Source organism: Pelodiscus sinensis, chromosome 1 (genome assembly GCF_052426305.1).
Source record: "Pelodiscus sinensis isolate ZL-2025 chromosome 1, ASM5242630v1, whole genome shotgun sequence".
Classification (NCBI taxonomy): domain Eukaryota; kingdom Metazoa; phylum Chordata; order Testudines; family Trionychidae; genus Pelodiscus; species Pelodiscus sinensis.
In genome coordinates this window covers 92,458,332-92,479,174 of record NC_143052.1, presented here as the reverse complement: position 1 = coordinate 92,479,174, position 20,843 = coordinate 92,458,332, and the positions used below count along the sequence as shown (strand labels likewise).

Genomic DNA, 20,843 nt, shown 5'->3' with positions numbered 1-20,843 from the left:
TACATTCTGAGCTCTGTACAAAAATGGTTTCTGGCTTCAGGCAGGATGCCAGAACTCTGCCCCTTCCTCACCACTACAGGCCTGCCCCACCTGTTTGCCATCTAATCCCTTGGAGAATGCGTCCATGAATGGCCCAGTGATTCCACTGATGAGTTCTTCCCAATATTTTCCTTCTTCTTGTGGCACATCCCTTGATTAGACTTAAATAAGTATCTTTTTCATTCACGTCCTCCACCCTTTAAAATTATGTCCTATGTAGTATTTCCAGACAGTCTTCATCTGTACTTTATCTTATTCCTTTTTAAAATCAGCACATATTCACATTTTTGGCCAGAATTTCAACCTTAAGTTAGATTCCTAATCCCATATTTAGGCAGCTGAATAAAAGTGGCTTGATTTTCAAAGGTAGTGAATGTTCACAGCTCCAGTGGATGTCCGTGTGAGCTGCAGTGGGCCAACACCTCAAAATCAAGCCTCTTTGATTTACAAGTCTAAATATGAATCTAGGAGCTTAGATTTAGGCCAGATTAGAAAAGTTTGGCCTTTATCCTTTCTTTGGGGAGTTTTAAATACATAGTTAATTCCCACTGAATGTTCAGTTTGGCCCAGATTTCAATGGGAGTTAGACACCAAAACACCTTTGAGGATCAGGACATAATGTCTGTATCTCTGGTCAGGGTCATACACACACACACACACATTCATAATCATCCATGTGCATGTACAGAGCACATCTGCTCACACTCATGTGCACACGGGCCAATTCTTATGCACATTCTCAGACCTATACTTACACATGCAAACACATGGCACACCTCACACTCGGAGCACACCTATTCACTTATTCCCATGTGTAGTGCTTTGGCTCATAATTATGTGTGAAACTGATTTGTAAGCAAATTCACAGATGCACACCCATGTTCAGACATGCTTAGTCATACAGAATTTACAGTTGATCACACACCCTGGGGCACTATTACAGTCACATGCAGGCACTCTCACACAAACAGATGTACTTGTAAACTCACATTTTCTCGCATGCATCAAATCATGCATTAGTTGGTATCTCCTATGTGTCTTGCATATGTATGCTGTAACAGATAATTTCAATCTTTTTCTTCCCATTCGGTTTAATGTGCAGATGTGGTAGCACATCAAGATTAGAAATAAATGTAGCGGAATGACTTCAGTCAACCTGAAATGTCGAATGACTCATTCACACCCTTTAAGCAGAGCTCCCTCTTTTGCTACATGCATTCTATTAAATAGAGCTGGAGACCTTGTGGTTCCCTGATACAGAGCAGCAATTGATCACTTTTTCACAGATAGGATAAATTAGCAATTATATTTGTATATTATACGGGCATTGCAGACAAGGCTCCAGTTAACTTGACTGCTGTGATGGTTGCAACATCACTGTTCACACTGGGAATGGGACTCATGGAATCTCCAAGGCCTGTCTGTATTCAGAGGTTGCCCTGGTTTAAGGATTTACCCATTCATGGAATGATTCTAGAATAGATATTCCAGAATAATTTCATGTACTGTTACTGTCCTTTAAATTCACACCCTCCCTTAATCCAAATTAACCTTCAAGCATAGGCAAGTCCTAACTTGTTGCCATCCATGCCTTTAGTTAAATTAGTGTAATTTCTGGGTGTGAACAAATCACAAGAACAGTAACAGGAAGGTAGCCACCCTTGGTCTCAGGTTGAAAATAAACTGGATCACTTCTTGGAGCAGCACCTTTCATTTTAAAAAAATCCATGATTGTAATTAATTACTTTAAAATTCCTGCACAAGCAGTCACACGTGCAAAACCATTCATATAGGGCCTGATTCTGATTTCAACATACAGCCCTTTTACACACACAGGCATTGTAACTGACTTATAATTTAATATACTCTGGGGGCTTGATTCTCATTTAAGACAAAAAGCAGTCTTAATGGAACACTGAGGTTGAGAGTGTAAATACAAAAGTCATAAATTAAGGTTTCCAAAGCAACGTTAATTCTGCCACTTGACACATACTTTTGGTAGCAGTTTTAGTTGCCGTTTTTGCAGTTCAGCATGCTCCTTTGTATACAGAGTGGATCAAATTGTGGTTACAGTACAAATATAACTGAGAGCAGAAATTGCCCTAATATGTACAAATTGCCAAGTTAAGATTGCTAAGAAAACCTTAATTATGGGATTTCCTATGCTTGTGCTAAGTTCTAGTACTTAATTTTGTATTGACCCTAGGCTGTGGTATTTCATCTTATTTTAATTGTTACATTAAAGACCAATGAAGAAAGGATAAAATATAACAAAAAAACAGTGAAAGAAAAAGAGAGAAAAGCATGCAGTAATAAAGCATGTCTTTCTCAAAGGCAATTTCCTGCAAAAATAGAACAACAATTAAAAGGATAAAGAAATGCTACTTTTCCTTACTGTGTTGAATTTTATCCAAAAGTGGAAGCATAGTTATCTGCCAGCACAAACTGTAATTTTAGAGATGGAGTTACAGTTGTCTCTGTTGTCAGACTGAATCTTATGCAAAAGCAGTTACTTTCCTGATATCATTCTGCTTCCCATTTTGCACAAAATTGCGTCTGCTGGCATGGAGTAGCACATGCAGTAACTGACTCAAAATGCAACAGAATGCACCTATCAGTCAGTATCCGCAGACTTCGTTACCACATTGTTCAGACACGTCATAGTCATGAATTCCTGTACAGTAATTCCTCTTTTAACACTATAGATATGTTTCAGAAAATGATCGTGTTAAGTGAATACGTGTTATGCGGGGTCAATTTTCCCATTGAAAATAATGGAACAGGTGGGGATTGCGTTTCAAGCGGTGGTGTCTGTTGCGACAGGGACATAAGGTTGGGGGAGAAAGGAGACTGGGTTACAGCAAGGAGAGGAGGTGTTTGGCTCTGGGGAAGGGAAGGAGAGGAGAGGGGAGGGGATTTGGTTGGGAGTATGCCCCTGTGACGGGTCTGCCGGGACCCGCGCTGCGTCTGGCGAAGGGGCGTCACCGGGGAACGGCATGGCGAGCGATGAACCCTCCGCCACTTTGCAGAGAAAGCCCCACGCAGCCGCCGGCGACGGGCCAGCTAGGGAAACCCAGCCACCAGCCTGCAAGCGGGGGCGGAGGAGAGGTGGCAAGGTGTCCAGCAAGGGGGAGTCAGTGGGGAACGGCACAGCAAGCAGCGAACCCTCCGCTGCTTTGCAGGGAGGCAGGGGAAGCCCTGTGCAGCCGCCGGCAATGGGCCGGCTGGGGAAACCCAGCCACCAGCCTGCAAGCGGGGGCAGAGGAGAGGTAGCAAGGTGTCCAGCAAGGGGGAGTCAGTGGGGAACGGCACAGCAAGCAGCGAACCCTCCGCTGCTTTGCAGGGAGGCAGGGGAAGCCCTGTGCAGCCGCCGGCAATGGGCCGGCTGGGGAAATTGTGTTATTCTGGAGATGGTCGTGTACTTCAAAAAACGTTCCCTAAAAAAAAAATTGTGCTATTGCAAAAACGTGTTAAGCGGGCACGTGTTAAATGAGGAATTACTATATATCATGGCACACTAGAAATACTGAATTTGTCTTACTAGATCAGACTATTGGCTTATAATGCCTGGTATTCTATCTTCTGTATGGTCAAGGACATGCAAGTTCAAAGTGAAATGAAAAAATCTCCTGTTTTGTACTTGATGATGGGAATTCTTTCCTGACCCTCATGGAGATCAGTTTATGTACTGAAATCATAAGATGTGATTATCCTTAATTCAGTGTACCTAATTGCAGATGTTATTTTTGTTTATAAAATAACAAGGTAAGGCTGCCATCCATGCACACAGAAAGCACAAGTGCACCTACAGACAAATAGACAAGAGAGTTCCATTCTCAGTTAGTACCAGAATAAATAGCTCTATTTTCAGAAGTGTGTAACATTTGGCATGCAGAGCTCTTTATCCATCTATAAGCGTTACAGTGGCAACACTGCATATTGAATACTTTTGAAAATCCTTCCAATATTTAAGCGTTTAAATGGAGCTGAGCTCTTTTAAAAATCTGGCCTCAGTTATAGGTGCTGAAATCTTTTGAAAATCTGGCCCATAGGGCCAGAACCTGAATCCTCCTCTGGCTGCTTTGCACCACTCTGACAGCTCTAGTGCTGGTGCTTCTGGACTTGAAGGATTTTCTCTGGGTTGTGGAATCCTTGTGAGGTGTAGCATCACCCCCATCCCAGCCTTTGATATAAAGAGAGTAGGAAGAATGCTTCTGTGTCCAGCTGGTCACTGGCTGCCAGAATGGCCATTGGGAGCTGCTGTGTTTTAGAGCAGTCCTGGGGCTGGTCTGAAAGTACACTGGGCTCAAATTTACACTGGAGATCCAATTTACACTAATTAGCCCCAGAACCTACAGAGTGCAAAGATGGCCATATGACATCTCTCATCCCCTGGACTCAGTCTTTTGCCACCAATCAGCCACAGCAGAGGCTACGGCCCCTGGAGTACGTACACATGTATGCAAACCCGCATGTGCACGACGTGTTCATATGAAAGCAAACTCAGACATGCATTCATTTATGGCCGTAAAATTTCCTTACACATATTCATACTTTCTCAGACGTGCACATTTTACTTCTACGCTCATGGCGTAAATGCACCAGCATAAGTGCAAACACCATACATACAAAAGCGGGTTTAGTGTACTGCACAAATACAAATACACACTGAAGCACATGATTGATATTCAGCTAACACTGACTTGCATGAAAGTACATACCAGACCAGACTAAAACTTAAAAAGAATCATGAGAAAAATTGAGAGGCAGTTAGCTAGATAAGTTATGATGAGATCAAAAAACCTCTAGAGTACAAGGAAGTGGCTTCATTTTTCATACTTTATGTATTTATGTGGGGGGTGAGTGATGGAAACTTCTCAATTTTGCAGAAAAAGATCGTTCAGAATAAATTCATATCGGACAGCATTCCTCAAGTGCCTGCTCTTTAGGAGCAGTTAGGGAAAATTCATACTGCAGGAAGTTGTTAATGGGGGCTGCATTAGCAACCCCTTATTGCTCTGACTGGTAGAGGGACTGCATGTTCCCCACTGCAGTTCCACAGCCATTGATGACTGCAGATTAGGGGCTCATTGTCTGGATGACTTAATCAAGCAAGTTAAAATATATGTATCATGATTAAAGGGAAGAAGAGGGGTGGGGGCGAGGGGATGAAAAGGAGGGAGACATCATCTTTCCGTTGCTTCAGATGGAGGATCAAAAAAGTCGAGTGAATCACAGGGCGCTCATCAGGGATCATTTAAATCCTGAAATGGAATGTTTGCTTGAGTGCGCTAGGCTTGGTTCAGATCACCGAAAAAGACCGTCTCTCTCTCTCTCTCCTGCAACAGCAGGGAAGAAAATCAGCCGCCCGTGCAGCACATTTTAATTTCGTCCTGATGGCCATGCTGCCCCCGCTTAGCTTATCTGCAGTTCAAATTGATATCAAGGAATACTGCAATGACAGGATCAACTATCATCATCATTGTTTAGATAGATGAGTCTGTCTCTGGTATTAGTGTCATGTTTGCCTTTCACTGCGAGCATGAGGCACCTTTTGTATCAGGCTCTAAGACTTTATAAGAGGCCTATAAAGGTGGGGCGGGGGAGTTCCTTCCTTGTCAGCAGCATCACCTCCCTCTCCCCTTCTATCCATCTGCTGCAGGTATTTTTCAAATTTTGAGCAGTAAAAGAAAAAAGTATTTTAAAACCACAGGGGTAGGTCTTCAGCGGGTGTAATTCAGCACAGCTCAAGAGAGCAACACTATCTGAAGATGAGGGTTTGTTTTTTAATCAGTCTTGCTCCAATCAATGCAAAATTTGAATCCGTACAACAAAACCACCAGTATTTCTGAGCAGAGCTCATACTCCAGAAGCCACAATTGTCAGTGTGCACCAAGCTGACTTGTCTGGCATCTGTAACCAGCTAAGTATTAGGACAGAGCTGGAAGATTTGGTGGCATGGCTGGGTGTATGACACTTGTCTTTTAGGTAGAGAATTATGTAGCACAGCAGGTCTGGTTTGCATGTGTGTGTTCAAAGCATTAGGCAGCACAGCTGGTGCAACGTGCTTGCTTGTGTCTAGATTATTGGGCAGCTCTGAAGCAGTTCAGTAAATCTAATGGAAATACAGAAGCAGGCTGGGAACTGAAGGATGCAGCAAGAAGGGGTCAAACATCCCATTTTCTATTATAATCAGTTGTTGCCACCTTCTCAGCTGATCCCCACTCAGTTTTGTCACAGTTCAGTTTTTGTGATCTCACCATTGCTTCCAAGGTGATGAGCTGTGATGTCACAGGCGTTGTTCAGTGTAATCATCTTGCAAAGGCAGGAGGACACGATTGATTAGAATGGATAAAGATGCTAGTCAGACACTAATAACTCAGTAATCTGCAGTGATAGGAAGGGAAACGTAGAAGAGGAACTTGGCAGGATCAGAGGGATGGAGAGAAAATATTTCATCTTGTCATAGTTGTCAGTGCTTTGAAATATGTTCCTCTACTTGCATTTAAAAAGGAAAATAGAGAAACATAGCAACATATTATTGCAAAACAAAAATCCCTCCAAAAGGCCAACATGCTCTTCAATTGGAACGACAAAGGGTATATTTTGAAGTGGATTATCAGAGGAGTGTGGTGCAGCCACATGACTGGGATTATGCAAAATGCTCTGCAGTTCAATATTAAGACCTTGTCTACGCACAAGATGGTGTATAGTTAAAGTTCTACACACACACACACACACACACACCCTGTGGAAATAGCTATCTAGTATATATTCGTGCGCACACACACACCCCTGTGGAGATAGCTATCTACTCTCAATATATTTGAGAGAGTTGTACATTTGTCTGTCCACGAGTCTGTTCAAGAACTCCTCCTAAACGGTAAGAACTAGGAACCACCAGATTTGGTATGCAGATTCCTCTTATCCTAACTTAAAGCAAGCTCAGGATTTGGTTGTGCATGGAACTTGACTGGTTCTCATCAAATGTGATAGTAGGGACAGTTATATTCCAGAATGACCCTAGGAGGCAGCAAGCAAGTGCACCTCTGACAAAGTCAGAGAGAGTTGTGCAGAAGCTGCCAGCCAGGCAGCATGGCACCTGCCACCCCAGTCTAGCCTGGGGCAGCAGCCGCTGGCAGGACAGTACAGCCTCCATCACCCCAGACAGCCACAGGAAGAACGCTAACAGGTTCCAGGCAGCACAGCAGCCGCAAACTACCCCCAACCCCTGCCTTGAGCCACGCAACCCCCACTTCTGCACCCCCATCTCCTGCTCAGACTCCTGCAACCCCTATACTTCCAGCCCCCTGCTCTGACTCCCCCACACACATCTCCAAGCCCCTGCTCTGACTCCTGCACTCCCCCACACACCCTCAGCTCCCTGCTATGAAGGACCTGAGCAACACTTGGTAAATCTTCAAGTACTGATATAAAGGTGCTTATACAGGTTGGTTGTTTCTGAACTGGGGAGGGATCACAGACCCTAAACAGTATAAATGGTAACAATGTTTTGCATAGACAAGTCCTTTGTCATATCAGTCAGTGAGTGTGGTGGTGACAGGTCAGGACTAGAACAGCAGGGGTTGTTTACACTTAAGGATAATGGTGCATTGATTGAACTATTTGAGAATCCTAGGACTTGATCTGGCAGGAGCTGTAGATGAAGAATAAGGAACAGGACCTTCACAGCAGAAAGAGCCTAAATAGCAGGAGAAGCTATAGATCTGGACTGAAGTGTATTGGTAGAGCTCTGCAGAGGACTCTGAATAACACCACCTGCTCTGTGCACTTGCTCCCTGACTGCAAAAATAACTGCCCATTAATGACTTGTCACCACAGACAGCCTAGCCAGCCATCCTTGGAAAGGGAATTTGTGAGAGCAGATGAATTGCCATGTGTAGAACACATCTGACCATGGGACAGGAACAGATGAGAGATTAGGAGAAGCCGGACAGCTCCCATTCATACCTTTCAGCTGTATGTGGATTTGCAACCTGATGCTTAAGCATCCACTGCTGATGAATTATTATTCACTACAATACATGACAGCTGAGAATCCTCCTCATTTTCAAGCATCAATTCACTTACCCTCCTCCTCTATTTCTTGACAATGTTGCTTCCCCCAGGGTAGCTAATTAAGGACCCAGTTTAGTTTAAAAGTACATGCAATCAGAACCAAATCAATTAACCTTCCCTAGAACATCTGGCAAAACCATTTGGCTCTGGCATTTTTTGTTTGTTTTACTGTCAAAGAAATTATCTTTCTTTTTTATGATTACTCCTGTGCTCCCTGGCTAGAACAACTACTGTTGAAATTCCATGAAAAAGCTTATTCACCTGACATTGTGTTCATCTCAAAAGCAAGAGATGATGAAAACATTGTGAGAAAGCTGCCTCCTTATGAGAATGCCAACCCCATTTTGAATGCCAGTTAGGGATGGAGCATTCATACTCAGTTAGGGTCCTGAGCAATTAAGATCAGGACAGTTGTGATGGGAGTGTAATCCACATGGGAAAAGAGTTTACATCTCAGGACAAGGGTGGCAAACCCTGGAAGGCTTTTCTTCTCCAGTGAAGGAATCTCGAGGCAATCAGAGAGGAGAGCCACTTGCTGTCTCTTTCCTAGTTGGGGATTTGCCACCAGCAGCTTGTTTTCATTTTCATTTATGGCATAGAATGCCATTTTGATGTATGGCTAGATAATAAAGACATTTCAAAGCAGGACATTTCCATGCAGTCCTTTTGGTTGGCTAACAGGAAGCCAGACAATTTTTTACATTGCCAGACACCTGGGATGAATGACGGCTCACAGCAGGTCTCTCAATGGGGCACTTATTAGGTTCCATGGCAGTAAACATGGAGCAAATAGCTCACTCTGTTTTGTAACGTATTCTCTCAATCTCTCAGGCAAAAAAACTGCTATAGCCTTGAACAGAGAATATGGAACCAGCCCAAAAGATGGCTTGAGCTATTGGTAGGGCACAGAAATGACCACTGGTTAGATCTTCCGCAGTATAAGATGAGCAGACTGGCGTGTACAGTGTGAATTCATGCACGCACTATTGCCCCCTACTTACCACATGCATGTTCTTCCTCAGCAGCCTGACTGAGGAGAGCTGCTCCTTGAGGGATGGAAGGCACTTGTGCTGCTTCCTCTCTCACTGGGTGGAATACGTTAGACTTCTTGATACATAGATCAGTTTCCTCTGCCAGATGAAGAAATGATGAGAGGAAATGGCTGGTGCACATATGTGCACACTACTGTCGGCTGCTGTACTGAATATCTTTGTGTGGTCATCTTTTTGTAATGAACATGCCTTGTAGTGGTTGGAGTGAATGCAAGTGCTCTGCTAACTCACTGGTGAGAGACTTGCATTTTTGGAACAGAGTATTTCCCAATGGCTCTTGGATGGGGGCTTAGCTGGTGACAACAGTATTTGTATATGTGATAGCTTCCTCTGGATAACTGGCTGCCACTCGGGTGCTTTAGATACAGGGTTACCTATCATGCTTCTTCAGATATTGACTCTTGGTGTCCCTCCCTACTCACCATCAAACTTCCATTTGGACAGGTTCGGCCCAAGTTCTGAGAAATCACCAAGCATCCTCCCTCTCAGGTGCATGACTCACTGCTTCTTCCTCGCCTGCTCAATGTTTAACTAATCACACCAGGAAGGAATTTTTTTCCCAGGTCAGATTAGAACACAAGAACGGCCATACTGGGTCAGAATAAAGGTCCATCCAGCTCAGTATCCTGTCTGCTGACAGTGGCCAATGCCAGGTGCCCCAGAGGGAGTGAACCGAACAGGTAATGATCAAACGAGCTCTCTCCTGCCATCCATCTCCACCCTCTGACAAACAGAGGATAGGACACCATTCCTTTACCCATCCTGGCTAATAGACATTAATGGACTTAACCTCCATGAATTTATCTAGTGCTCTTTTAAATCCTGTTATAGTCCTAGCCTTCACAACCTCCTCAGGCAAGGAGTTCCACAAGTTGACTATGCGCTGTGGGAAGAAGAACTTCCTTTTATTTGTTTTAAACCTGCTGCCCATTAATTTCATTTGGTGGCCCCTTGTTCTTATGTTATGGGAACAAGTAAATAACTTTCCTTATTCACTTTCTCCACACCACTCATGATTTTATAGACCTCTATCATATGCCCCCTTAGTTTCCTCTTTTCCAAGCTGAAAAGTCCTAGTCTCTTTAATTTCTCCTCATATCGGATCCGTTTCAAACCCCTAATCATTTTAGTTGCCCTTCTCTGAACCTTTTCTAATGCCAGCATAGCTTTTTTGAAATGAGGAGACCACATCTGTGAGCAGTATTCAAGATGTGGGCTTACCATGAATTTATATGAGGGCAATAAGATATTCTCCATCTTATTCTCTATCCCATTTTTAATGATTCCTAACATCCTATTTGCTTTTTTGACTTTCACAGCACACTGCGTGGACGTCTTCAGAGAACTATCCACGATGACTCCAAGATCTCTTTCCTGATTAGTTGTAGCTAAATTAGTCCCCATCATATTGTATGTGTAGATGGGGTTATTTTTTCCAATGTGCATTACTTTACATTTATCCATATTACATTTCATTTGCCATTTTGTTGCCCAATCACTTAGTTTTTTGAGATCTTTTTGAGGTTCTTCCCAGTCTGCTTTGGTGTTAACTACCTTGAGCACTTTAGTATCATCTGCAAACTTTGCCACCTCACTGTTTACCCCTTTCTCCAGATCATTTATGAATAAGTTGAATAGGATTGGTCCCAGGATTGACCCTTGAGGAACACCACTAGTTACCCCTCTCCATTCTGAAAATTTGCCAATTGTTCCTAGTTCTTGTTTCCTGTCTTTTAACCAGTTCTCAATCCATGAAAGGATCTTCTCTCTTATCCAATAACAACTTGATTTACGTAAGACCCTTTGGTGAGGGACCTTGTGAAAGGCATTGTGGAAATCCAAGTACACTATATTTACTGGATCCGCCTTGTCCACATGTTTGTTGACCTCTTCAAAGAACTCTAAGGGTATATTTACACTTGCCCTAGTTTGAGCCAGGGAGCAAGTGTAGACGTACCCTAATAGATTAGTAAGACATAATTTCCCTTTACAAAAACCATGTTGACTTTCCCCCAACAAGTTATGTTCTTCTATGTGTCTGACAATTGTATTCTTTACTATTGGTTCAACTAATTTGCCTGGTCCTGATGTTAGACTTACTGGTCTGTAATTGCCGGGATCTCCTCTAGAGCCCTTTTTAAATATTGGCGCTACATTAGCTATCTTCCAGTCATTGGGTACAGAAGCTGATTTAAAGGATAAGTTACAAACCATAGTTAATAGTTCTGCAATTTCACATTTGAGTTCTTTCAGAACTCTTGGGTGAATGCTATCTGGGACTTTTCAGTTTAGAAAAGAGGAGACTGAGGGGGGATATGATAGAGGTCTATAAAATCATGAGTGGTGTTGAGAGGGTGAATAAAGAAAAGTTATTTATTAGTTCCCATAATAGAACTAGAGGACACCAAATGAAGTTAATGGGTAGCAGGTTTAAAACTAATAAAAGAAAGTTCTTCTTCACACAGCGTGTAGTCAACCTGTGGAACTCCTTGCCAGAGGAGGCTGTGAAGAATAGGACTATAACAGAGTTTAAAGAAAAGCTAGATAATTTCATGGAGGTTAGGTCAATAAAAGGCTATTAGCCAGGGGATAGAAATAGTGTCCCTGGCCTCTGTTTGTCAGAGCCTGGAGAAGGATGGCAGGAGACAAATCGTTTGATCATTGTCTTCGGTCCACCCTCTCTGGGGCACCTGGTGCTGGCCACTGTTAGCAGACAGGCTACTGGGCTAGACGGACCTTTGGTCTGACCCAGTACGGCTGTTCTTATGTTCTTATGTCCTTGTGACTTGTTACTATTAAGTTTATCAGTTCATTCCAAAACTTCCTTTAATGACACTTTAATCTGTGACAAGTCCTCAGATTTGTCACCTACAAAGGTTGGGTCAGGTTTAGGAATCTCCCTAACATCTTCAGCCATGAAGACTAAAGCAAAGAATTCATTTAGTTTCTCCGTAATGACTTTATCATCTTTAAGTGCTCCTTTTGTATCTCGATTGTCCAGGGGCCTCACCGGCTGTTTAGCAGGCTTCCTGCTTCTGATGTACTTAAAAAACATTTTGTTATTACCTTTTGTGTTTTTGGCTAGCTGTTTTTCAAACTCTTTTTGGCTTTTCTTATTACATTTTTTACACTTAATTTGGCAGTGTTTATGCTCCTTTCTATTTACTTCAGTAGGATTTGACTTCCACTTTTTAAAAGATATCTTTTTATCTCTCGCTGCTTCTTTTACATGGTAGTTAAGCCACGGTGGCTCTTTTTAAGTTCTTTTACTGTGTTTTTTAATTTGGGGTATACATTTAAGTTGGGCCTCTATTATGGTGCCTTTGAAAAGTGTCCATGCTGCTTGCAGGTATTTTACTTTAGTCACTGTACCTTTTAATTTATTTTTTAACTAACCTCATTTTTGCATAGTTTCCCTTTCTGAAATTAAATGCCTCAGTGTTGGGCTGCTGAGGTGTTCTTCCCACCACAGGAATGTTAAATGTTATTATATTATGGTTACTATTTCCCTGCGTTCCTGTTATAGTTACCTCTTGGACCAGATCCTGCGCTCCACTCAGGACTAAATCGAGAATTGCCTCTCCCCTTGTGGGTCCCTGTACCAGCTGCTCCAAGAAGCAGTCATTTAAGGTTTTGAGAAATTTTGTCTCTGCATTTCATCCTGAGGTGACATGTACCCACTCAATATGGGGATAATTGAAATCCTCCACTATTATTTAGTTTTTTACTTTGATAGACTCTCTAATCTCCATTAGCATTTCCTAGTCACTATTACTGTCCTGGTCAGGTGGTCGATAATAGATCCTTACTGTTATATACTGACCTGAGAGGATTTTCACTTTCCACTGAAGCATGTGAGCAGGGCCATCCTGGGGGAGGGACAAGGCCTCAGGCAACCCCTCTCCCACAGGTCCTGCCCCTTCCCAAGCTCTGCCCTTGCTACACCCCTTCCTTCCTCTGAGCAATATGGCCTAAGGGATTATGGGTGCCTGGTGCTTTCCCCCGCCCCCCATTTTTCCCTGGGTCCCTCCCATGCATAGGATGGCTGAGGCTGTTGCCTCAGGGCTCCCAAAAGTGCAGGGCCTGGGTCGGCCACCCTGCAGTAAATACCCTGTGAGACTGCTCTGCATGTGGGTGTAGGTCATTTGCCAGGATTATCCAGGTATATCTTCCTTAATCATTTCCCTGCTTTGAACATTTGGTCCATCTCAGATTTTCTCAGTCTCTGCCTGTCACATATAATACACTAGTGTCCCATGGGTTGTAATATTTTGCTCTCTTTTTTTTGTTATTTGGTGATACACAAGAGACACTAAATGATCTAGTGGCCCCCTTCTGACTTTAAACTCTGTGGCATACACCACACCCCAAAAGGCACAGTAGAGTGAGCCACATCACTTATATTGGTGAAGGCTCACTGATTGAAGCTGATGGTCTGATTTATATGTCACAGACTTGAAAATCAAGCTCTTGTTAAGGTCATCCTCTTTAAATAGGCACTCTGCTTGCAACTAGGCCCCCTTGCTGTGATCTTATCACACTAGGGGAAACAAAGTTGAGCTTGGACAGTGAATGAATGAAAGGGTGCTATTAAAAAACCTCACTGACACAGGCAACTTGGTAGGTGGCACTCTTCCTCTTGAGTCACTACTATCGAGCCAACACCCCAGCAAGAGGTAGTGGGGGATGATATATTGTGGGAGTGCTACATTTCAGATGAGATTTATCACTCGATCATTTATGGTCATTAAATAGCCCCTGTCACTTTTCATAAATGTGGAGGTGTTAACCTCAGCGTCCTGGCTAAATTCCAATTCACAGAATTACATATTCTACTATCCTAAAATAAATCCTCTCTGGTTTCAAATGGTGAAGTTCTTTTTCACTTCCCCTCCTTTGACTGTGTAGTGTGGATAGCACAGAATGGCCCCTGACTTCTACCGCACATAGGTCACCAATTCAAAGATGAAGGGGGTGATCATTCAAAATAAAATTTATTTTTGTGCAGAGAGCCAGCACAACTTCTTTGCACTAGTTAATTTTCATTCATTCCTTAAATAGGGGTTAGGCAAAAATATGAATGGCTACAGTAGTCCAGAAACAGTGGTGTGTCTAGATCATCATCCTGTCTTCTAAAAATGTCCAATGCCAGATGCTACAAAGGGAACAAACAATACAGGGAAATCATCAAGTGATCTTCCCTTGTTGTCTAATCTCAGCTGCTGGCAGTCAGAGGCTTCAGTGGAAGTAAGTGATGCGTAGACCTTGAACTTGTCCTCTGCATTGGGGTGATTTGCACCCAATACATGATATAGGGGACTAAATTCTACCTTAAGTTACATTGTAGCTAGTGGAGTTGTGCTGTGTAACAGAAGGTAGAATTTGGTTCATAGTCTGTAAAGTTGCTCTGATAGTCTTTAGGATAAATGATGCCTGAGAAATGCAAGTAATGACAAAAAAAATCAAACATTTCTCAGTCACTCAGGTGCTGATAGAAGTCACACACATGTAGCAAGAGGAAGAATGAGCACCTGATGGGAGAGCTTTCATAAAAAGCCTTGTGCTGACCTGAACAGTATAAGGGAACTGGAGATACAAGAGGAAGGAGGAATAGGATCAGAGATGCAAGGCCGGTTTGAAGTTCAGGTGCTGAAAAATGCCAGTCTGGAGTTCAAAGAGAGGATTATTGACCAGTGGTGCTTTAGTAGAAGGAGTTTAAGGCCACGGTATTACTGATTTATCAACCCAGCCGACACTGTGTGTATGGTATTTGAGTCGCTCCTAAATCCAGCCTCTGGCACTGAAAAACACATTTAATCCATCTGTTAGATTGTTTGAAAAGGTGTTTGTGTCTCCATGTCTGCCCAAGGTTGGAATTAAAAATAAGCGACAGAGAAACCTTTAACCATTTCCCCAATGCTGTTCCTTTGAGCATTCACTCAAATTCACTCAAATATCACATGGAACTGTCTGGATGTTGACAAATGAAATGATCGTGTTCATTTCATTTATCAATATCCAGACAGATCCATGTAATAGAAAATATCCCCTAGAAAGCATCACTGAAATCTCTAATTCCACTAAGAGGCACAAATCAAAGCAAGGCTTTGTATTCAGAGAGGTGGTTGTTTTTAATTGATTGTCTCAAACTGAGTTTATTGCTCTGCACATAGGAGTTTGAGAATGTATTCACCCAGCCACCTGTGATCTTTACAGAGCAGCCCAGTGCTTCAAGGTAAAACACTGAGAAACATGCCTGACTAAAACAACTTTGCTTTGGCTGCTGGCATTTTCTATAGTTCTCTCCCTACCAGTTTACGTAATCATTAATAAGAAATGTTTACCTGAAAACAGAATCTTTGTTTTTATAGTTCATGAAACTGTTAACCTACTCTCCCCTCGATTTGAAATCCTAATCCTCTCTTTGTGACATAACAATCATAATTATTGCATGCACTAATGTGACACCACAAGCTGAAGATAAGAAACACCAGTGGCTAAAATAGTACAGAATGCTGTAGGGCAAGGCTGAGTTACATCAGCAGAGCTATGCTAGAGACCTCAGAATAGCAGGAGACAATTGTGGCTCAACCTTGAGGTGCAATGACAAATTCGTGTGAGGACCTAGGACTGGGATACCAGAAGGTGTCATAGGTCAGAATTAGGGTGTATCAATAAATCAGGGAAGAGAGCTGGAAGGAGAGAGAAGGAAATGAACAGGACTGGAATGGCACAAGAGGGTGCAGACTGCGATTGAGGTTTATTCGCAGACCATTAAAATGGTGCAGTTCACTAATGCATTTTGCATTGGCAAAACTCTGAAGGGCAAGGTTAATACTGGAGGTCGGGTTTGAACCATGTTTGTATAGCTGTGGGGGGGTTCCCAGGCCTTACATAACACAGATATCTGTAAGACGGGGTCCCGTTGAACTTGCAGAGGTGTGTGTGGATAATCACTCACCTTGCCTCTAGTCTGCTGGCTTCCTGTTCAGGCACATGAATTCAAATTCACTTCAAATAAGCAGCAAAAAAGAAAGTGCTGAAAGAAAGAAACTCTGGAGAAAGCATGTGAAGGTCCTTTTATATTTGGGAATGAGCAAAAACAATTCTCAGAATCAATCTCTAGTGGCCCATCAATTCTAAACATGACATTTTTCTTGGGTAATTCTGGGTCTTGTTCGGTGATAACACTTCCTGGTCTTTCTCTGTTCTGCTATGAAAGGCAGCTCAGTAAGTTTGAGCTAGTTTCTCTAGATAGGCTGTTGCTGAGGTTTCTTTCTTTGGTCCTCTGGATAATAGCTTTACAGGTAAGGCAAGTTGGAGAGTTTTTCCTGCTTGTACAGACTGGATGCCTTGGTGGAGTAAAGATGGGCTAGGGGGTCTTCAACTTCCACGTTTGTGATTGCAGCCCATTTTAGATGTGCTGATAGTTATTCACAAATGAGAGCTGTTTGGTGGCCTTTGTGAATGCATTTCCAGGAACATCTCCCACTGGTTCTTGGCAGAATATGTACCTACATCACCAAAAAAACCAATGTCATTAATCGACATTGTAATTAATGTAATGTAATGACAATGTAATTAATTTACATTAATTGAGTCACTTCCTGGTCAGGCATTGGCAGACTCAGTGGATAGGTTGGAGATTCAGTGAGCCGCAGGAACTGAGAGGGTTTTGACCCTAAAAATGGTCCTTCCAGGGCACTTCTCGGTTACGTTAGCAAGAAGTGTCAAGTAAGTGAAGCTTGCACCAACACTTCCCGTGCAGTACAAAGGAAGACTTTGGATTGCAGGGTTGTCCATATGGTACCTTCCACCACCACTAAACAAATGTAAACACTAGCGAACAGTTCACAGAGTCCTGAGCGAGAGGAGATAACTCCTTCTATGAGCTAGTATCAGAGGTCTCAGCTCCTTCCAGACATTGACATACTTGTATTTCTTCCAGCTTTGCTCGGTCACCAAGGCATAGCATGGAAGCCACTGCCAAATTTGATTTCAATGCCTCTGGAGAGGATGAACTGAGTTTCCGTACTGGGGACGTTCTGAAGGTAAGTGCAGCATGAGACCTCAGCAAAGGAAAACCGTTTAACCATGTAAGCCCCACCAGATTCCACTGTGCCAGTGCCTCCATTCATAATATAGGCCAGCCCAGATGTCCAGATTGTGGTCCAGATGCCACTAGTGTTCCATAGAGGACTTGCTGCAGGTCCATGGAGTGATCGCTAGTTACATAGTGCTTGCCATCCTTCTTATTTCCAGCTGTTAGAGTGCCATGAAAGATGGCTAAAATAGATTAAGTAACTTTTCTGATATTACTTTTTCCTGTAAGGAATGACTGTAGTTGCCATAGGGATATTATATATTGTAAATGGGAGGGGAAGTATCCACAAGGTAATGTCTGTATGAAAAAGTATAAAAAACTTTAAGAACCCTGGAGCTAGTCTATTATACAACACCCCCTTCGAAAATGAAGGAGCAGAGGAATGCTAGCGCAGGAGTGGGAAGAAGTGGAGGGTACATATCAGACATACAGAGCGTGAAACACAGCCTATTCAGTCTTTGTATTTGTTATGGTGGAACTGTTTGTGTTATCAGCAATGAGGGTGAACCCACACAACCCCACATAATGTTTTACCCACTCTTCAATCTATGACACCTTGCATCATAGTCACTCTGCTAGAGGTGAAGATGCCTGAACACGACTCACATTGGCACTCGCCAACTATTCTCCTTAACTGGCCAAAAGGAGCATTGTTGAGTAGGGAGATGTAACCACTCAGTTCTGCCCATGCACCTTTGTATTGTCCTGCAGCCCCCCTTGCTATGCCAGTCAATTTCAATCTATGAATTCTGATCTCCCCTCTCAGCTTTCCTTAGGTTCAGATTCCCATTTTCACTTTATTCTCCCGGTCATCCGTGGCAGAACACAGCGCCACAGGGTTCAGGCAGCGCAGGGAATCCCACAATGGAGTCGTGAGCCCTGCAGCAGGGGGGTCCACCAGCGCAGGGAGCTCTGGTGGCGCAGCCAGGAGTGCAGCAGGGGCTTAGGCAACACAGGGGGCTTTGCGGCACAGCTAGGAGCCCTGTGTCAGGGGACTCAGGTGTTGCAGCTGGAAAGTCACAGGGCTGAGGGGTCCAGCCAGGACTGGCATCACAGCTGGCTGAAGGCAGTGGGGACCAGTAATGCCAGAAGCAGAGTTGGCAGGTAACAGGGGACTTCCCCTGGTCTGGCAAATTCCCTTGTTTGGGACTGTCCAGATCCCAAAGGTGCCAGACCATGGAGGTCCAACCTGTAGAAAGGCAGAGATTGCCCTCTCATTGTACCCCTCTCTCTTTGAGCTGACGCAATTCCTGAGCAACCAAGAGTGAAAGATATGCTAAATCAAAGTGTGTAAGAGCGTATGTACACCCCCAACCCCCACCCCCAGCTGTCCTCCCTACTCTGCCTGTGCAACCTGCTGGGGTTTATCTATCTGATTGGCAAAGGAGATAAGGTAAACAGTATTGATGTGGAGATTAAATGAACAGGAAGCGCGAGGCCCTGAACCAGCAAACGACAGGAGGAAATCCACCACCCCACCACCCTTTTTCTGAGAGACCGACACAGGGGGGCCTACCCTCTGCATACCAAAAGCTTGCAGGTGGATTGCACCGGAAACCTAGCTACCAGCACAGCAGTCTCCAGACAGGAGGAGAGAAGGGTTGCTGATATGCAGAGAAAAAGCGCTGCATCCCATTTGGTTTGCTTGGAGCAGAACAAAGGGACTTTAAATTGGGAATCAACTGGCAATAAACCAGGGGATCCTCAACTACCCATTCAGAAATCCTTAGCTGCCTGTTGCCTTCCTTTGCACAGGTGGAAGGGTAACACCAGAGGCAAGGCAGTGGAGAATCAGTCCCAGAGGTCTCAATACTGTCAACCCTAAATGTTACAAAATATGGCTTTACATTTTTTAAATTATATATTTTTAAAACTTTGTTTTGCCTTCTGTTTCCTGAGCCTCTCTGGGTCATGTGTCGAGCTTTTCTCTTCAACCATAAGAGCTAGGAACTTCCTTTTTATTGAGAGAGAGAGAGAGAGAGAAAAGCTGAGATACTCATGTGTGCATTTGCCTCCTAGAGCTGAAATTTGAAGAAAAACACCAAATACCACAAAGCTTGCAATAAAATCATAGCCGCATCTGGCAACACTACTAGCTATACACCACTTGTTCCCTTGCCTCCATCTTCCAGCCATGTCAGGGGCACAGTGGTGTGGAGGCAGAGCATGATACAGTCAGTAGAATGTCCCTATGGACCATCCCAGCCGGTGATAGTAGGCATAACCCTGAGGATGTGCCTATTTGCATTAGAAGCTGGCCCTCTGGCATCCACAGAATCTAGGGAAAGCAGAAAACTGGCTTTGAGCCATATTTGCCTCCTCCCTTTAACTGTCCTGGTGTGAGCTCTGCACAGCTGAAGAGTCGCAACCTAATCCTAACACATGCAATGATGCCCAGTAACACATTCAAACACATACACCCCCTCCTCCATTGCTATATAGTTTCAGAGCTTTTTCATCTCTTGTCAGATTAGAACACCCCAGAGCAAACAATTAAAAACAACACAAAGAACTTTTTAAAACCCCACTAAGTCCTTCACAGCAAATTCCTTCATCACATAAGCATGAGAGCTGTGCAGTGTGCATCTCCCAGCCGCCTCGATATTTATTCAGGAATACAGATAAACTAACAAGCAGTCCCTCTAATTCCTCCATGTCATCCTCATTGCTTTATTTGCTCTGAACTGGGGGGGAAATCGGGCAGGGGTTGTTATGGGATTCCAGGACTCAGTATGAGAGAACCCAATTTGGTCTGCTTTTATCCTGCAAAAAAATTCCATTCTCTCTCTCTTTTACCAGTAACTTCTCCTTCTGATTACTTTTCTCAAGGAGGTTCAATCATTCATTCTGTCTCTCTGCTGCAGATTTTAAGCTCCCAGGAAGAGTGGTACAGAGCCGAGCTGAGAAGTCACGAGGGGTATGTCCCCAAGAACTTCATAAATATTCACATTCCCATGTAAGTACAACAGGGATTGTGTGCAATTCCTCTGAAAATTTCAGAGAATTTTTCCATGGGTGTATGTGTGCAATTATGGCAGCATGTATACCCAGTTAGCATAGGGATAAATAGGAGTACAACAGAGGCAGGCTGTGGTGAGGTGAGGTGAGTGCCATACATACTTGAACCTCCAAGATGTATACATGACATGGATTCTCTACACAGGTTGCTATATTTCAAGTCCTCAAAAAGAGGACACTACCAGGAATGCCAGGAGGGGAATCTAGGGTGGCATACAACAGCCATCACTTTCCAGCTGTCTGCTCTGAACGCAGTGCCACCACCACCACCAGCAGCACAGAAGTAAGGGCAGCAATACCATGCCACCCTTGCTTCTGCACTGATGCTACTGGTGTCATTGCCTTCAGAGATGGGCTACTGGCCAGCAGCCGCCACTCACTGACTGCCTAGATCAAAATCACAGACATTTGTTCAGATTTCCAAAACCTACCAGGGCAGAGCTCAGAGGACCAAAAAAAAAAGTCCTATCCAGGAAAACCTGGATGTATGGTAACCTTATCTCTACATGTTCAAGCAGTGCCTTCCACGTCCACACTGCAGTTTTTTAGCA

At 43.5% G+C, this 20,843-nt stretch overlaps 1 protein-coding gene across 5 annotated transcripts in view; it reads left to right on the top strand.

Moving 5' to 3' along the window:
• The window catches only part of GRAP2 (GRB2 related adaptor protein 2), a 160,603-nt gene that overhangs the window by 116,676 nt on the left and 23,084 nt on the right, over positions 1-20,843 (top strand). For all 5 annotated transcript variants that reach the window (XM_075936414.2, XM_075936424.2, XM_075936433.2 and 2 more), the window contains 2 exons: positions 17,119-17,221; positions 20,139-20,230. In XM_075936414.2, the coding sequence (XP_075792529.1) occupies positions 17,144-17,221; positions 20,139-20,230 (170 nt within the window). In that variant the 5' untranslated portion in view covers positions 17,119-17,143. The remainder of the gene's footprint in view (positions 1-17,118; positions 17,222-20,138; positions 20,231-20,843) is intronic.